We start from the raw sequence: 18,490 nt of genomic DNA on the forward strand, positions 1-18,490 counted from the left end.
ATAAACCTGTAAAATTGCAAGTAAGTGAGTTACTTCCTAGATTACAATGGAAGTACAGGCATTGGATAAATACACCCATACCAAATGGGAGAAATTGGTCAAAGCAAAGGAGCTAAAGGCCCCATGCAAGGCTGAAATTCACCAGGGCAGTCAAATCTTAAAGCTCCAAAATGATCTCCTTTGACTCCATGTCTCACATACAGGTCACACTGATACAAGAGGTGGGCTTCCATGGTCTTGGGTAGCTCCACCCTTGTGGCTTTGCAGGGTACAGCCTCCCTCCCCGCTGATTTCACAGGCTGGCATTGAGTGTCTGTGGCTTTTCCAGGGGTACGGTGCAAGCTGTCAGTGGATCTACATTCTGGGGTCTGGAGGACAGTGGTCCTCTTCTCCCAGCTCCGCTAGGTGGTGCCCCAGTAGGAACTCTGTGTGAGGGCTCTAACCCCACATTTCCCTTCTGCACTGCCTTATCAGAGGTTCTTCATCATGGCTCCACCTCTGCAGCAAACTTCTGCCTTGACATCCAGGTATTTCCATACATCCTCTGAAACCTGGGCAGAGATTTCCAAACCTCAGTTCTTGACTTCTGTGCACCCACAGTCCCAACCATGTGGAAGTTGCCATGGCTTGGAGCTTGCACCCTCTGAAGCCACAGCCCAAGCTGATTTAGGTGCAGATTTTAAGCTAAGTAATGCAAAGATTCATTCCACTTTCCCACCCACAACACATCAGTTAGCAGGCAGGAGAAAGAGAAAATAAAAATATTGCACAGAAGACCATAGTGTTTTGCCCCAGGGTTGCAAGCATTGATATCTCACCCATTACCAGTTCCCAGTCATTGAATGCCTACAGTGTTTGGTTCTGTTACAGAACAGAACATTTAAAATACTTGACTCTTTAGATTATCAGGCTGACATTCCAACAAGCCAGTACTCTTCTTGAGTGACTTTTTTTTTTTTGGCCACTTTATTTTATGATGTGCAGCATCATAACATCACACTAACCTAACCCACATTTGAAAAAATCACACGAATGTGGCCTAACCCATATTTCAAAAAATGTTGAATTCATTACCAGCATTCAATAATTGGAAAATTGCCCATAAAAATCTGGATTTCCAGCTTCTCTAGGAAAATTGGAAAATCTGGGTTCACATTCCTGTGTGTTAACAATTAGCTAAACTCTAGTTCAGCTGCTCTCTTTAAGACCAGCCATTTGTACTCTACTGTACCCAGAGGGCTTGCCTAATGGCGCCTTTCTTAAATGGCTCCTCCAAGGCAGCGGTTCCTAAAACCTGGCTTCACATTGGAACAATGTGAGCTTTAAAAGTTACTAATACCTGCATTTCACCCCAGAGATTTTGATATAATCCATCTGGGGTACAGACCAGGTATTGAGATTTTTATAGGCTCCTCAGGTATTTGCAATGTGTAGAGAAAATTGAGAACCCCTGTCTAAGATAGAGCTTCTCTAAGTTTAACTTACACAGGAATCACCTGAAAATCTTGTTAAAATGCAGATTGTGATTAAGTATGCCTGGGATAGGGCCTGGGATTCTGCCATTCGAACAAGCTCTTACATGGTTCCAAAACTGCTGGTCTATGGGCCTCACTCGAGAAGGGTCTAAGCCATTTGTAATTCATGTTGGTTTTGAACCCTAAGATACATTCTTAGGTTTCAAGTCTAATGAAAGCTAATTCTAGCACTCACAATATTGATGTAGCTGGAATGATGATGCCAAATGAGAGTACCCTACCATACTTTGGGGAGAATTCCTTCTCAGCCTGTGGCCACTCAAAGCCTTTCTTGACATTTGGGGGTCCTTGACTTCCTATGGCTGACTTCCAAAAGACCTTCACCCTTATGCCTTGTGACACCCCTGTATCACCCCTTTTGTTGCAAGTTGTACATCTTCTGCTATTTCCAGTTCCTTGCTGGTGTCACTACCTGCCAGCCAACAGTTTGGCCATTACTGATTGAACCGTGGTGTTTGGGTACTTATGTGAGTATTTTATTGCAGAGGTTTTCAATCAGTGTTTCCAGAAGCCCTAGAGTAATAGTTCTGAAACCATAGCATGCATCAGATCACTTGGAAAGCTTATTAAAACACAGATTGCTAGGTTCCACCCTCAGCATTCCTGATTCAGTAAGGACAATTTGAATTTCCAACAAATTTTCAGGAGATGCAGATGTTTCTAGTCCAAGGACCCAGAGGTTCTAGACAGAAGGAAAGGAGGTGGTGCAATGGGCCTCTTGGCCTTGTTACATGACTTGTTACCTTATAGCAGTTGTATTTGGGGATTCTAGACTAGATATTTTTAAATAAAAAGATTATTTTTAAAAAAGCTTGAATATTCCTGTCTTGTTGCCTTTGCTTCTGTTTCATATAAATCGATTGAAGGTGAAAATAAAAATGCTAATACTAGTGATATGGGGGGGAATATCATCAGTTTAAAACAAATGAAATACTGAATTTATTCAGTATATGAAGAGAGCCTTATTTTCTTCCCTTGGGACACTCTTCATACTTATATGTTCAAATATGATGGAAAAACGTAAAGGAAATACAACGTACGCTGGAAATAAATTACTAAAGACTGTGTCTAAATGAGGAGGTGCATTTGGGAATTTTATTGATTTTAGGTTTGCGGGTGAAGAGAACCCCACTGTAATAGTGCATAAGGCTCTTTCCAGCTATCTCCAAAAAAAAAAAGTTATCTCTTGCTAGAGATAACTAGCAAGGTTTTCACTGTTAGAATTTGTTCAGAGCGGAACCTAAAGGAAATACTGTGAAGGTCACAGCAGTTTCATCTCAGCTTATTGGATTGGATCAAAGTAATTCTACTGCAAGGCAAGTTACATCACTTCATTTACAGACAGAGAATGCATGAGGTCCTTCATTTCACACAGTAGGTGTGAAGGAGGTACCTTGGTAAATTTCATATTTGCTTTTAGATAAAGTGTATTCTTAAACCTGATGTGGGTAGCTGCCTGTTTTCGTGTCGCCTCTTCAAGAGACAACTTGGAATAATAGAAACACCAGTGTCTGAATAGCCTAAAGAGGAGCTTACTTTTCTGTTAGGCGAGTCACCTTTAAAAATGATATTTTTTAAGGATAAGCGATGAATTTTAGGACGTTCTTCCCTCTACTTCCAACGCCCACAGGAATAAACCACCGAATTCAACGTTTTACAGAGGCCAAGTGCTTAGGTTTTGTTTGTTTTTAAAAGAGTTTTCTTGCAAGGAAACTGGGAGGGAACTATAAAAGGGCTTTAGGCACGCAGGGTGGGCAGGTGCAGGGCTTTAAGTTGCAGAAAGGAGAATCTGGAAAGAGCTTTTAGGAAGCAGATTCTCACATGTTTTAATATGAAAGAGTGGCACACACGGGGTGCTGGCATTCCATCTTATCATCAGTGGAAGGTTTGAACCAACATCAATTTTTTCTGGAGCAATTTAGGTAATTATTACTTGAAGAATCTGCATTTCAAAACTAACACCTTTAAGAGACAATGTAATTCACCCGAGCTTCCCTCCGAACCCCTCCTGCCCGCCGCCACCGACCCCGCGAACGCCGAGGGGCCCGTGGTCTGCCTGAGTGACCTCCATTTGCTCTGTCATCTCAGGACTGGAAGGCATCAGCGTATACCCTCAGAAAACTCTCTTCCCTTCTCGTGGGTCCGCCTGGCTCCCGGAGGTGGCGGTGCCAGACTGCCGGAGTCAGCCAGCGGCAGGCTGCGGGCGCCCGTCCCTCCGGTTCACCCTTTCACCCCTCCTTCACCCCCGGAGCGCCAAGCGGGTGGCGCGGGTTTTCCGCCCACTGGGGAGGCGGTGCTGGCGAGGCCAGGAATTGCAAGGCCTCCCCGCTTTGGCGAGCTCCGGAATCCGAGTTCTCCCCACCCCAGTCACTCTGCTGGGGCGCTAGGGGCTCGAAAAAGCCTGGGGTTGGCTGCAAGACACTCGGATTAGAGACACAGCCAGCCTCCCGGGAGGTCTGAACTTGTCTTCGACCTCCCCGAACCCCTCCGCCTCTGCGCTGGGAGACGCCCAGCAGCCGGGCCGGCCCGGGACGCGCAGAGCCAGAGCACTCCGCAGCAGAGGCAGCGCGCAGCACGGCCGCCCGGGGCATCCCCGTGGCTGGGGGCGGAAGGCGAGGGCGGTGGCAGGAAAGGTCCGCCAGGCCGGAGCTGGCTCCCCCACCGCCGGCCGCCGGCTCGGAGGCCGGAGCTGTGCGGGCGGAAAGGGGCGGAGCCGTGGGCTCTGGTTGGTGTGGGCTCGGGGGCGGGGCGCGCGGGGCCGGGCCGGAGGCGGGGCCAGCGCCGGGCGCTGGAGCTGCGGGCGCACGGAGAGGAGTCGCGAGCAGCTGGAGCGGAGTTGGAGGAAGCAGTGGCCGCGGCGAGGGCGGCAGGCTAGCGGTCGGAGACGGCGAGCACAGATCGGGCACGGCCGGCGGGTCGCAGCCGGGCTGGAGGCGCGTCGGAACCGAGCGGGCAGGAGGCCGCCGCTGCAGCGCGGGCCCCGCAGAGGAAGGAAGCCGGCAGGCGGGGGAGGTAGGCAGCGGTGGCCCCGGGTGTGTGTGCTCGGGCGGGGGAGGCGGTGCATGTGTGCGCGGCTGCCGCGGCTCTCTTCCTGTCACTGGCAGCCGCTTCTCCTTCTGCAGAGCCCCAACGGGGGGAAGCTGGCCGGCCACTGGCCCTCCCCGCCTCCGGCATCTCCTGGCCACCGGACAGCACTCCCCCCTCGCGCTGCCGGCGTCCTGCGAGATCCCGGCCATCCTGGCTCCCGTTTCCCCTGTCCTCCTGTGAGCTGGTTCTGCACGCCGCCGGTCGCATTTGCCCCCGGAGTTGCCGGCGAGCTCGGGCTTCCCCCAACCCTCCATCATCGCACACTTCCGAGGGTCCCTGCTGTCGCCTTGCTGCAGTTTTCCGCGGCCCCTCACCGGAGGAGAGCGCCCTGGCCGCTGCCTTCGTGTTGCGGGAAGGAGCGCTCCCTTCGCCCGTGGTCCTCCAGCTGCACCCAGGGTCGCTGCCCCGGCCCTTCCCGGGGCGGGAGAGGCGGCGGTGGTCCGCAGAGCTAGTCCCCTAACCCCCGCCTTCCGAAGTTTGCCGCCCTCCTCTTCCGGGGTGGGGGAAGTGCGCCTCGGGGCGGTTGGTCGCTGGGGCCCTAACTCGGCGTCTAGTGCCAGCCAAGCTTGGGCAGGTTGTTGGAGGCATATTTAGTGGGGTCTTGGAACAGCCCGGAAATCCAGCTTTTTGGAACGTGGGGCGAGACGGGAGGGACCTGCCCAGCAATATGGAGCCGGCTGGGGAAAGCCAGGGAGCGTGCAACCCGGAGCTAAAATATCGTGGGCAATTCTCTGGAAACCACAGCTCTTACACTAGTGAACTCTAACCACAGCTCTAACCTAAGCTCAGAAACTGCCCCCCAGATCACAAGACAAAGAGAACAGAAAACCTCTGGCCAGGCACTCCTGTACAGAAATACACTTTGGGAACCAGAATTGGAGCCTGAACTGCAAGGGTATACGCAGAATGGCTGTTACATGTTGAATGCAGAATGTATGTCAACTGGATTTGGGGGAATTCTTCTGTTTCCCGGGGCGCTATTAATACCGGAAAGGTCTCACTTCCACCGTTAATCCCTTGAGCTGCAGCGCTGTTGGTGTCTGCTCTTTATTTGGGGGCTTCATGATTTTAGGTTTTTTTTCTGTTCTTTTCCTCTTTGTCAGCCAGTGCGAAGTACCAGTGGATAAAGCAGTTCCGGGTTTTGAATGCAACATAAGATTGTCATTTTGGTGTGATGAGGCTCAAGATTTAGTAATCAGGCGGGATATTCACAGAGCTTATTGGTCAAGGCTTGATGTGGAGTTATATTTTAATACTTCATTAGTTCTGTTACGTTTTGGCAATCTTAAACATGGTTAGATATTAGGTAGGAAGGGTTGGAATAGGCAGATAGGTTCATTTCTTAAGCAGGCTATTAGAGTATTAGATCGTCACAGTTTGAATTACTAGGAATTTGGTGACTTCTGCACAGAAGGCCACAAGTATCTTTTAACATTGAAAAGGAAGAAAAAGCAACTCACTAGCTGTAACTTTTTGACAGATTACACTGTTCTTGAAAAACAGTTTAGAAGCAAGCAGATAATAGTTTTCTTAGGTGCAAAAGTTGAGTAAACTTTGGGAAGCAAATGTTTCTGACCAGTATAAAGAAAATAAGAGTAATGTGGTGTGTGTGTGTGTGTGTGCGCGTGTGCGTGCATGCGTGCGTGCGCGCGCACGGCTAAAGTTTGGGAAGAAATGTTGGTTCAGAGTAAAGGTTTAAGTTGGAAAGGCCAGAGGATGAGGCTCCCTGCCTTGCACAACTGCTGGGTAATGTCACTGCTTGCCTCTTCAGCTTTTATATGCAGGTCATACTGCTTTTTCCAGATAAGTGTATATAGATTTTTATGATTGGAAGAAAGTTTAATGTATCTGATACTGGCTTGCAAAGTGTAATGTGCATTTACTTTTAACTTTCATCTTGACTTGGGACCTGTTCTTAGTTGCATAACAGAACTCTGCAGTGTACACACTACTATCTGATGTTTTATCTGCTTTTTTAAATCTGCTTTTTAAAAATGAGTCTTTTCATATCCATGATGCTGTATAGTCAGTGTAAAAAGCATTTTATTTCCCACTTATTAAATGTTTTTTCTTTAGCAATTTTTTGAGTTTAAATATACTAAGCGCAGGAAATCCTCACAGAATAAAGTTAGTTTTGGGAAACAGAAGTGGAACAATAAGTCATGGGAATACATATTTTGATTATTGACAGTGATGATGGTGACATGCGTTTATCTTCTGGTAATGTCAGTTTCACCTAAAATGATTTTTGAAGGACTTTGAATTGTAAATGCAAACCTACTCAAACTAACCAAAATTTTGTACCGTTAAAAGTGTTGGCCATTTCGTTACATTTTTCCATGAATGTCATGTAATTTTTAGGTTGATATGTTGATTGAAATTTCCTTTTTTCTCTTAGGTCGTTCAGGGGAGTATTGTAAAAAGGCATCCAGTCTGAAAGATTGTTCACATGATCATTAAAATAGGAACAATTCTAGTTCAGCTTTTATTGTGTTTGCATTTTGTGATTTGCAAAATGCTTGTTTATTGAATAAAGAGATGGTGAATGAGCAGGCTGAAAAAAAATTGATTTTTATGCTCAAGTAGAATATAGCCAGTTGAGATAATGTTTGTGTTGGGTTTTAGAATTCTGTCACGTCAAGGCATACACAATGCAGATGATATTGTATGTTTCATATGGGCTCCTCCAGCTCTCCCTCTTGAAGGGCACAGGGTTTGCAAGTGAAGGTAAGAGAATGAAGCATTTTAATGAAGCCCTGGAAGCCTAGAAAGTTAGTTATCAGTGGAAGGAATTATCAAGTTAGTTTTTACTTTAGAAAGCAGAATATAAATTATATCACAGCTTTTTATCAAAAACCTAGGTTGTAATTAATTTTCAAAGTATTCATGTCATTTCCTGCATTTTCCCATGCCTCCTTTACATACACCCTAATGTGATTACTTGCCATGATTCTACCAATACTTGTATGGAGTTACTTGCCTAAAAGACTAGCAATTAATGACCATTTCATGTACATTAAGCCACATGAGCTGAAAAAATAGACTATATAATTACTTATAAACTTGTCTGTTTGGCATTTATTTATTTAGGTGTTAGGTGTTTGTTTATTTGAAAGACTGGAGTGATTGTAGTATAGCATTACAAGAAAAAAAAGTCTACTGTAGAAACATCTTTGGAGATTTTATTCTGCTCACATTGTTTTCCTTAAAGTAAATCAAATACATATCCACAGGCACCTGTAGTCAAAATAGTTGTCAGGTTAATGATCATCCAACAGAGTACTGAAGTCACAGGAGTCTGGCCAAAGTGTGAGGAGACTCCACCAGTGGGTGCAGTGAGCTAATAAAGCCAAGGCATCTGGGCCAGCCATTCCTTGCCTGTTGTCTTCCTCCCTGTGTCCCAGCCTGGGGTTCTGCCCCAGGATCAAGGGCTGTACCATGAGCTACTTATCTCTACATCCTGGGGATGCGCACACATGGACACATCCCTTGGCCTCTCCCAGGCCTCCTTTGTCCTGACCTCTGCGGAGCCGTCCTCTACCCCAGGTAAGGAGAGAACTACATGGGCAAAGTCCACACTTAGCCTTTATCTATTTACTCCAAAAGGGGTTTAAGACAGCAGGGAGTTTTATTTTAGTTTCATTCAGGATTCATTTAGAACTGTTTGCGAGTTAAGAGGCAATGCAGAAGAAAATTCCTCACAAATGTTTGTTCCTCTGTTAAATCTGAATTGTATAAATGACAGTAGGTGACATTCAATACTAATAGAAATAACAGTAATATCATAGTTGCAGTTTACTAGCTATGTAACTTTAGGCAAAGTAGTTAACTTTTATCTGCTTGTTTTCTCATCTGTAAAATGGGGATAATAGTTGTACTTAGAGTGGTTGTAATGATTAAATGAGTTGATATATGTACAACTCTGAGAACTTTGTGCCTGGCACATAGTAAGTACTATGTTGGCATTAATTATCCTAAGCTCCTATTATCAAGTATGGAGCTAAGTGTCATTTTGTTAATCCTCATAGTGACTCTGTGAGGTGTAGGTTTGCTTGTATCTGTCTCACAGATGATAAAACTGTGCCACAGAGAGGTTTAAGTGACTTTCCTGAGGTTACATATTTAGTTACTGATTGGGGCAGCTGCTTGAATCTGAAGCTCAGTGTTCATACTAACCTTGCCAAGAAGTTTACAGAATAGCATCTTTTTTTTTCAAAAAAAGAAAGACTTAAAATCATCCCCTTCAGTCTTCTCATTCCTGCCCCCTCAGGTCCTCTCCATTGTGAGGATGCAGAGAACCAGAATGATCAGCCTCATGGCCTTTTCTGGGTGATAGGATCTGTCCCTTAGGTCCCAGAAGCTACGTCACCCTTTCTCCCAGCCTCCGCGTAATGGCTACTGCGTTCCAAAGCGTTGCCATCACCTGGGCCAGGGTCATTCCTCTGTGTCTCCTGCAGTGCCTTCCCATCATGTTGGCTGCTTTCTGAAGAGCCCTGTCTCCTTGTTGTGTTACCTGGGCTTGTGCTACCTGTTCTCCTCTCCCTCGCCCCATAAACACAACACCAAAAGGGCTTGTAGGTGAGAATTACAGCCTATACACCCTATTTACCCACACCACACACCCAGCCCTGAGCATGGCAGCATGCAACACATTCTGTTTAGTTGGTTGGTTTGGAAATGAATTTGATGTCTATTATTTGGGGTTAATCTAAGCCCATTATTTTCATTTTATTTTAATTGATATAAAATCCACATACCATAAAATTCACCCAAGTTCATCATTTCAAATTGAAGGCAATTTATTATGTTTACTAGGTGCTATGGGTTGAATGTGTCCTCCAAAACTTACATGTTGGAAATGTAATCCCTAATGCAATGGTGTTGGGAGGTGGGGCCTAATAGGAGGCTGTGCTCTTATGAATGGATTAATGTCATTATGGCAAGAGTAGCTTAGTTATCTTGGGAATGGGCTTGTTATAAACTCGAGTTTGGCCCCATCTTGCATCTTGCCCTTGCAAGAGGAGGGAGGACGAAGGCCTTCACCAGATGCCAGTGCCGTGCTCTTGGACTTTCCAGCCTCCAGAACCAAATATACTTCTGTTGTTTATAAATTATCCAGTCTCAGGAATTCCATTATAACAACACAGAATGGACTAGGATATTTTAATTTTGTTCAGCTTGATTTTCATGATTTCTGGGACACCATGATTTGGAAGGTAAAACATTTTTAAATAATGATTTTTTAAAAGACTGTATGAATTTAGGTGAGGAACTTGACCTAGACTCTGAGCTAGCACACTGAAGTTAAAAAGACCGAATGTAGAGAGATATGGGCTGTGGGCCCAGGAATCCTTCCATACCCTCCTGCCTTGGTTGAAGACCCATTTTGCTCTGCCATCCAATGCCAAACTTTTAATTTCATTGGGAGATAGAATCACATGACTTGGATATATTCTTGATCAATTTAATGTGATTTAGAAATATCCTGTATTCCTGCCTCTCCATCATGTTTTCCAGATTCTTGCCATTTCTAAAGGGGGAATGGAGTAACTCAACAAAGTCAGAGAGGGTTTTTTGTTTGGCTCTTTTCCAAAATGCCTATAGGTTAGAGGGTTACACACAAAATCTACTTTACAGCAGTTGTACTTTAAGTAGCTTTGGATTGCTACTTGTCAAACATCAGAAACAATTTCATTTTGGGGAATAGAAAGAGAATTGCTCTCTGTCTTAGCAGGGACAGAAAATATGCTTCTGATTAATGGGATTGCAGGCAGTCATTAGAAGGATTGAAAGACTGGAGAAAAATTCCTTAAAATTTTGAACTGTTGCATATGATATTGTATAAGAGTAAGTTAGTTTACTTGTTCGTAGGATTCCTTTATACCCTTTGTTACAATAACTTATGCATGCACTAGCTTGGAGCCTATATCAAAAAACTGCCTTGGTTATTTGAAAATATTACATTGTAGATAATGTTATCTACATATAAAAAACCTTTGCTATGTGAATAATCATGTCACAACTGGGTGAAAATCGTTCAGTGGACAGGTATATGTAGCGAAAGAGAATGGAGGCATACTAGAGTGAATCTGAGGAAAAATCCTGTTGATCTGGATAGTTTAGGCTCCAAGTCCATCTCGGTGCAGGGGGTTGGTTACACAGGTATTGCCAAATACCTCAAGCTGCTGGGTGCAGTACTGTGAAGAATTTGAGGATGAGAGAAAAGAGGACTTCCCAGTCCTCTAAATGTAACAGTCCTTGTGGCAGTGCCATATCCCCCCAGGTGGGAGCTGAGTTGTTGGAAATTGTTCAGTGGAGGGGCCTGGGATAGTGGCAGGAGGCAGAGGTGCTAAGAAGGATACAGGTGGCAGAAGCTAAACTCATAGAGCAGAAATAGGCAGGATTCCAGAAGTGGGCAGCCTTCCAGAAGTGGGGTGCCCAGTATTCTTTTATTCACTAGTTTATGGACTTCTTTGGCAGGGACACATTTTAATGAAGTCTCTTTGGAAGAAAATTTGCATGGCTGAGATGCTGGGTTTTGGAGTTGATGGAACTGCTGCCGAGTTAAAATAGCTTTTTTGTGTGTGCAGGTAGTGTGAAAGAGCCACATACACTATCAGTAAAGCCGCTGTCTGAGAGAGTTGAAGAGGCACACAGACAGTTAAGGTTAATCAGAGTGATCAGCCTGTGTAGGCCAGGAATCTGCATCATTGACACCAAAGCAAGTTGAGTTCAGGCAGTAGATGCTAGAGGTGTTAAAAATGGGACTTACAGAGTCAGACTGCCTGGATCTGAATTCTAGTTCCTCTTCACAATTGCTGAGTATTATCATGACAGAGATACTCTCTGTCCTATGTTAAGTGAGACTACTGATAGTACCTGTTTTTATATAGTTATCTACACACACACACATATATGACTATATATATATAGTCAGCATCATCATAGCATCTAATACTAATTGGAACTATATGTGTACAAACTCAATCATCATCATCATCACCCAATGCTTAACTGGAGCTTTATGTGTATTAACCCATTCAATCCTCAAGAATGACAGACATCAAAATGGACATGGCAGTCAGGAGAAAGTGTACAATGTGCAAAAGAGTAGGGGTGGCTGCCTTCTCTATCTAGCTAAGGGCTCTCTACACCTTATCACCTTGTGGTCCTGTCCCCACCCCAATGACTTGTCTGCTCTCCTTTTTTTTTTTTTTTTTTTTAAAAAAACAACATTGCCCTCAGACCACTTAATTGACACTGACTAATGGCTGGCCTTGAATTAATGTCTGCATCAATGGGTGGATGCCCTGTTTGTATCCGTCTTCCTGGCCTTGCTTTGGGATCTCAGAAGACAGAAATGGTGTGTTCTATTTACAATCCTAGAGTCATAGAAGATTTGTGGTTCTTTTTATCAGATGAGGACCCAGAGTTCTGCACAGGGTTCTTCTTACACACAAAGTAAGGTTCTTCTTACAGGTGGCAAGGGAGAGAGAGTTTGTAGAGACCTTTAGTTCTCTGTCACTTCTGACAGGGATTGCCTCTCTAGTGTCTAGCCTCTAAAAAGTCATCATGTTCCTTAGGTTTCTATTTCCCTTTGCACAAATTTAGCCTCAGGCAGAGTCAAGCACAGCTTTTAGGTTTGTAAAACCTTGACAAGACCTGGAGCCTTTTCTTAATACAGAGCCCCCTGGCAAGGAACAGCTTCAGAGGTAAGCTGTGGGCAGGGGCTTGCTTGATGGTTCCTGGGGGATTGAAGATGGCGGACAGTTTGTTCATTATACTTCCCATTCTATTAGGAATCCCACCAAACTGGCCCACTGGGTGGCTGGAATAAAGGAAGTGCTGGGAAGCAGCTGGCATAAAGATCTACCCAGCCTACTGGTCGAGGATTTTTTTTTTCCCTAAAAGACATACATTGCCAGGAAAAGCTAACAAAAATTTCAAGGCAGATTTGGAGGAATTAAATTATTCTTAGGCATATTGCCTGGTTTCTAAGCATTTAGGGATATGTAAATGTTCATGTTCTTTAGAGGTCTGTGTCTCTTTTGTACAGAGTACATTAGTACTAAAAATGAGATTTGCTAGTTCTACATTTTCATGTGAATTTATGCAGTGAATATTCAATTTGATTCTGGATCTTTCAAAAGGAAAGGCTTTCTTTAAACAAATAATATGGCTTATTTTTCTGATATGCTCTACTGGTTGCTTTAATTCTTTTCTCCGACAACTGAAATGCAGAGTAGAGTACTGTCCCCAATTAATATTCTTGTTCCACAAAGACTTCCAGTGTTTGTTTTTGCTTCTTTTAATATGTAACTCTCCTAAGTGTGTTATTGTATTACAGCTAAGAGGCTTTAACCATGTAAAGTTGAATACTTTACACTTCTGAATGCCAACATAACAATTAATCTGTGATTAGATTTTGCTTCTTAAGATGCCTCTACTGACGAGTGCCTATAATATTAAACTTCTAAAGTGTTCCACTCTTTAAAACTTATAAAAGCTCTCTTTGATATAGCCCACTGAAATTATGTGGCTATTGTTTTTATTGCTTTATTGTGCAGCCAGCTTAACTGAAACCTTTGGGTGACTTTTACTCTTTATAATAAAGATAACATTGAGAAATGCCTGGAGTACAAAGTGTATATGTGTACATGCCGTTCTCAGCCATCTACTCTGACTTAGTAACTCTCTAATTCCCTTGCCTCCACTATGTTTAAGAACAAAAAAGAAAAACACTTCCATTTCCCATTTCCTCCATCAAGCTCTCTTTATAGAGTGATCTGCAGCAGCCATTGCTACTTCCTCTCTGATATTTTTGAACTCCTTAAGACGTTCTTACTGTCCTCACTACTGGACTGGAATCTGCGTGATGATTCCATCATGGGCGAAGCCCCAAATTATTTCGCCTTGACTCAGTCTCTCCTGTCTGGATGCCTTTGTAGGATTTAGTCTTAGGGATCACATTTTCCTATGAACTCTTCTTCCTTGTTTTTGGGACGTTGTCTCTAAACCTTGACTTTCCCTCCTCAGTTACATACATTGAACTTCACTATTTGGCCCTTGGATCATTTTTTTTCTTTTTAACTTTTAATTTGTCCTTGTGAGCGCTTCCATTCCATTGAGTTCAGCCTTGCCTAATTGTGGCTGATTGCCAAGTCCCTAGTGTGTTTCCTCTTCTGAATCACAGACCAGGGTTTTATCAGCCACTAGCACACTTGCACAGGGGCGCCCAGAATCATCGTCAGCACATCAGGTCACCTGGCTTCTCTTTGCCTGATAGTGCTACAAACTCTCATTCACGCAGGATCAGGCGTCCTTTGCTCCTCTCGTTCTCGCCCCACATTTAAGCATTTGCCACATCCCACATGTTCTTTCTCTGCAGTGTTTATTTCACTCCTCCCCTTTTCACACCTGCTGCCACCTCGGTTTGTGTCCTCACTGCCTCTTGGCCAGACCTCTGCAACATACCTTTCTCACACATTGTGGTTAGACTGATGTTCCTCAAGTGCAGCTCTGATCCTATTGCTCACTTTTCACCAAGCCCTTTCAGTGTTCCACATGGTGGACTGAATCACTCACAAACTCAGCATGGGCGTGCATGATGTCCTACAGCCCCTACCTAAATCTCTAACCCCAATCCCACTGCTCCCTCTTTGGCTTCAGACTGCCTGTTCTAGCTCTTCTCAGAATATGACATTTTCTTAGTCACTTCTGTAACTAGCATCTCACCACACATTCCGTTCTGTCTTCAGATTCCTGCAGTTAGTGTGCTTTCTCCCTCGTTTGAACCCTGTAGTGTTTAGTTTCTGCCTCTCTTATGACATGTACTAGTGTTGCGGCTCTTTGTGTACTAGTCTTATCGCTGAGACATTGCCTCATGCCGACACTCCTCCCCTCTGCCCCCGCCCAGTGTTCTTAGAAGGCAGCAACTGCCTTACTAATCTTTGTTGTGTATATTGTGTCAAGCAATAGCACACTGGCCTGTGTCTGTCTGCCAAATCGATTAAGTACTTGTTGAATGGAAGTAGAAATTCCAATTAATACAGATGGCAAAGTGTGGTGTTCATTCTTAAGTCTCGTTTTTTTCATTCCTAGGTGAAGCTCGTGTGTGGAGTGCCACGGTACAATCAGACGACAGATGGACAGTGTGACAAAAGTGTCAGAAAGGATTGGGCCTCGCTGTGAGAGTCAGCCTGGATTCAAAGTGTTGACAAGTTGCTGAAAAGGAAGCCAGTGGGAGGACTGTGGCACGCAGAGGAAGTGGAGCCCTGTCTTCGGTCACACCATTGATGGAGGACAGATGGACAGCCGTATGGCCAGTCACCTCTCCTCTTAAACCTTTGGAGAGTGGTCCTTTGTCCTCTGCTGGACACATAATAGGAATTCTAACACACTGTCTGAATTCACTTTTCATAAAAACGTAAAATCAGACTGCTCTGTACAGCCAGGCTCAACTGTTGCATGGTAGCAGATTTGCAAACATGAGTGCTGAGGGGTACCAGTACAGAGCGCTGTATGATTATAAAAAGGAAAGAGAAGAAGATATTGACTTGCACTTGGGTGACATATTGACTGTGAATAAAGGGTCCTTAGTAGCTCTTGGATTCAGTGATGGACAGGAAGCCAGGCCTGAAGAAATTGGCTGGTTAAATGGCTATAATGAAACCACAGGGGAAAGGGGGGACTTTCCGGGAACTTATGTAGAATATATTGGAAGGAAAAAAATCTCGCCTCCCACGCCAAAGCCCCGGCCGCCTCGGCCTCTTCCTGTTGCACCAGGTTCTTCGAAAACTGAAGCAGATGTTGAACAACAAGGTCAGTATTGATAAGTGGTTGCTTAATGACTCCCTTTCTTTTTCTTTTTAAGGAAAAGTCTTAAGTTTGGGTTGAGTTGTTATGTTCTGGGCAGAAGTTATCTTGGCAACTACACCTGAATTGATGCGTGGTGCAAAAAAGCTTGGTCAGTCATTACACAACTAGAAATTTGTGTTTTTGACACCCAAAGGAAATTCTCATTAGAGCATTTCAGAATTCAGATTTTCAGATTAAGAGTGGTCAAGGGGTATAATGCAAATATTCCAAAATCCAGAACAACATGAAATCTACAACACTTCTGGTTCAAGGCATTTCAGATAAGGAATACTCAACCTGTGTGTATCTAATAATAATTTTGGGAAAGTGGAGGGTAAGTCTAATGTAAGTATGTTTAACATGATTTGTATGGAAAAATAGAGAGAGTAATAAAATGACCACAGAACTCAGCTGAGAAGAAACCATTGTTTTTATAACCCGGTATCTACCTCTTGGTTTCCTCTCCAGGATCGCTGTGGGCAAAGCTGAAACCCAATCCTATAGTTAGTATAAAAGTAAAGGGATTTCACTTCCTTTGTGGGTAGTGTCATTTGTAGCATTAATGCCTATAGTCTGGTTCACCTTCATGAGGGGAAAAAACATTCACTGAATACTTTTCTTAAATGGAAACCACCTTCATTCAAAAACCACTTATTGCTTATTGGAGATGGTCCATACTTGCGCTTCGGGCACAACTGTGTCTTTAAGGTTTATCTTCTGTTTGGTTTCACACAGAGACAAGCCTTATGCTCAGCTTTAGTGTTATCAGCTTTGTCAAATACCGGTTTCCTCACTAGTAAATCACATGCATTTTTCTTTTTTCTCTGGTAGTCTTTTTTCTTAGGATCTAAGAAGGGAATGGGAAGGAATGTTTAAGATGGGTGGGCCAAACTGCAGTAGTTATATATTGAGGAGACCTGACTGGCATCACAGGATATTTCTGGAAGAGATTCTGGTACCATTAATAAGGTGTTATGCCTTCTTTAATGTTGCCTTTTTCTAACACAAGTGAATAAGACAATGAGAACTGAGAAACAGAATGCAAGGGTAAGAGCTGCCTTTCAGTACTGAGTAATAATAGATTGGGAATATTGTGTTAAAGTCAAGGAATTTATTAATGATACCTGAAGGGAAGCCCTTTTCTTTCCCACACCCAGCCCAGAAGGGATACTTATTTCATAAATGTTACACTTTATAATGTTCAAATAATATCTTTTATTATATTGTTCAAAAGCCAAAGTTAATTTTGCTTTGCAGGTGAATCAAAAAACCATGACTCTCCACACATACATAAGTGATTTTGTCAACCATTGCAGCACTTAGCAGATTGAAGATACATATGTATAATCGTTTTTCTCCACCAAGTTATATATTTTTCACCTTTTATTTTTTTAAGTTAAAAACATTTTCTTCAGTAGGCTAATTCAAAAGAAAAAGTGATTTAATTTTTCCCAGAATACAGAGCTTTACAGAATCATAAAAATATCTCAGTTGAATTAGAGAAGATTATTTACAAGGTGGAATAAGGGCACCTTGTCAAGAATAGTTACAAAACAATTTTATAAAAGCAGTCTTTCAGCAAAATTGCATTTGATAATTGCTATCAGGTGTAAGTTTCTTTGGATATGGTGTACAGAAAAGCAAGTCTTTCCTTATAGAAAAAATCATTTTCTCTTTTTATATCCTAAACTATTTTATAATGCTTCCTTTCTCATGTAATGTGATGACAACTGAGATTTTTAGCAGCTTTTCCATTTTTCTTTAATACATGGAAAGGTGGAGTGAAATGAAAATTTTTAGCAGAATTCAAGAAAGAGACCCATGATAATGGCATAAAAGTATTAGAGCCTGAATATAAATGAGAAATTAGGAATAACTGAAAGGTTGAAAAGAGAGTGGGCGGGGGGGCCGTGTGGGGAGTATAATACTAAACATTCAATTTTCTAGAAATGTTGGTCTTGTATTCTCATTTAAATATTCCTACGAAGTGCGAATTCAATAGCTCCTATGAGTTGCATGTTGAATTGATATGGAAAGTAGTTATAAGGATAAATGGTATATGTTGGAACGTATGAGACTGGTTTCTTTTGCCTCCGTTTGTATTTCTTTGAAAAGCTTTTGCGGTGACAAATTGTATGAAGGCAAGAAATGATAGTTCTGTTCTGTTCTTACTGTAATTGAATTCTTTAGTTCTTTTTTTTTTTTTTTTTCCTTTTAACACCCTCCACCTCCACCTGACTTAGCCAGTTTTTCATGTTATGCTGTGTTTATTGCTTTTAGAAGGTTATTCCTCACCAATCCCCCGCCCCAGGTCTAGGATTTGTTTTGTGGACTTGGCACACCTCATTAATGGGCAGCAGGGTAGATAGAGGGTGTGAGGACAGCCTGCATGCCAATCGTGTGTCTGTGTCCTGCTGAGCCTTGCTATCCTCTCTGTTTTTGAAAGGAAGTTGTCATTAGACTCTGGCCAAAAGTACATTCTGTGAGAGATTCCTCCCTGTACGATAGAGTCTTACGTTTCTACTTTGCTTGTATGTTCTTGGAAATAAAGCTGTGACGTTTTACTTTTTGAGAGAAAGAGTCAGAACCCCTTAGGAAATCTTATATACGGCGCTGTACTTTCTTCCAATACATTTTGCATGCAGTTTTTTAGGAAGCCCTGGCATATAGATTGAATGAATTGTTCTAATTGGATAATCTTGGATGTTTTGGGACTTAAATACATTTAGTAAGCATGGCCTGAGTCCTTATTTTGCGCTAGAAAGCAAAGATAAAAGATGAAATTAAGACTCAAGAGCCAGCGTGCCCTGAGATGCTGTCTCATGCCTCTCTTCCACCTTAGAGCTGTGCTTTGTCCCCTCTGCTTGGACAGCTCTTTCCCTAGACATCTGAGACTGACCCACTCTCACTTCTCTGCTCAAATCTTTCTTCTCATGGAGTCTGACTCTACTCACGATATTCCATGCTGACACCTACCTCTCTGCTTTTGCAAATCATTGATTATTTAACCC

At 43.2% G+C, this 18,490-nt stretch overlaps 1 protein-coding gene across 4 annotated transcripts in view; it reads left to right on the forward strand.

Annotated features, from left to right (window-relative positions):
* Positions 1–4,434: 4,434 nt before the first annotated feature.
* PIK3R1 (phosphoinositide-3-kinase regulatory subunit 1) overlaps positions 4,435–18,490 on the forward strand; it is an 85,213-nt gene continuing 71,157 nt past the window's right edge. Inside the window, exons 1-2 of one of the 4 annotated variants that reach the window (XM_031666196.1) lie at positions 4,435–4,547; positions 14,724–15,443. In XM_031666196.1, coding sequence (XP_031522056.1) covers positions 15,110–15,443 — 334 coding nt within the window. In that variant the 5' untranslated portion in view covers positions 4,435–4,547; positions 14,724–15,109. Of the gene's footprint in view, positions 4,548–5,116; positions 8,169–14,723; positions 15,444–18,490 lie in introns of those variants that run through there. The other 3 variants (XM_021939408.2, XM_009208553.4, XM_009208554.4) reach the window with 3 other exon arrangements.

This window comes from Papio anubis, chromosome 5 (assembly GCF_008728515.1).
Source record: "Papio anubis isolate 15944 chromosome 5, Panubis1.0, whole genome shotgun sequence".
Taxonomy (NCBI): domain Eukaryota; kingdom Metazoa; phylum Chordata; class Mammalia; order Primates; family Cercopithecidae; genus Papio; species Papio anubis.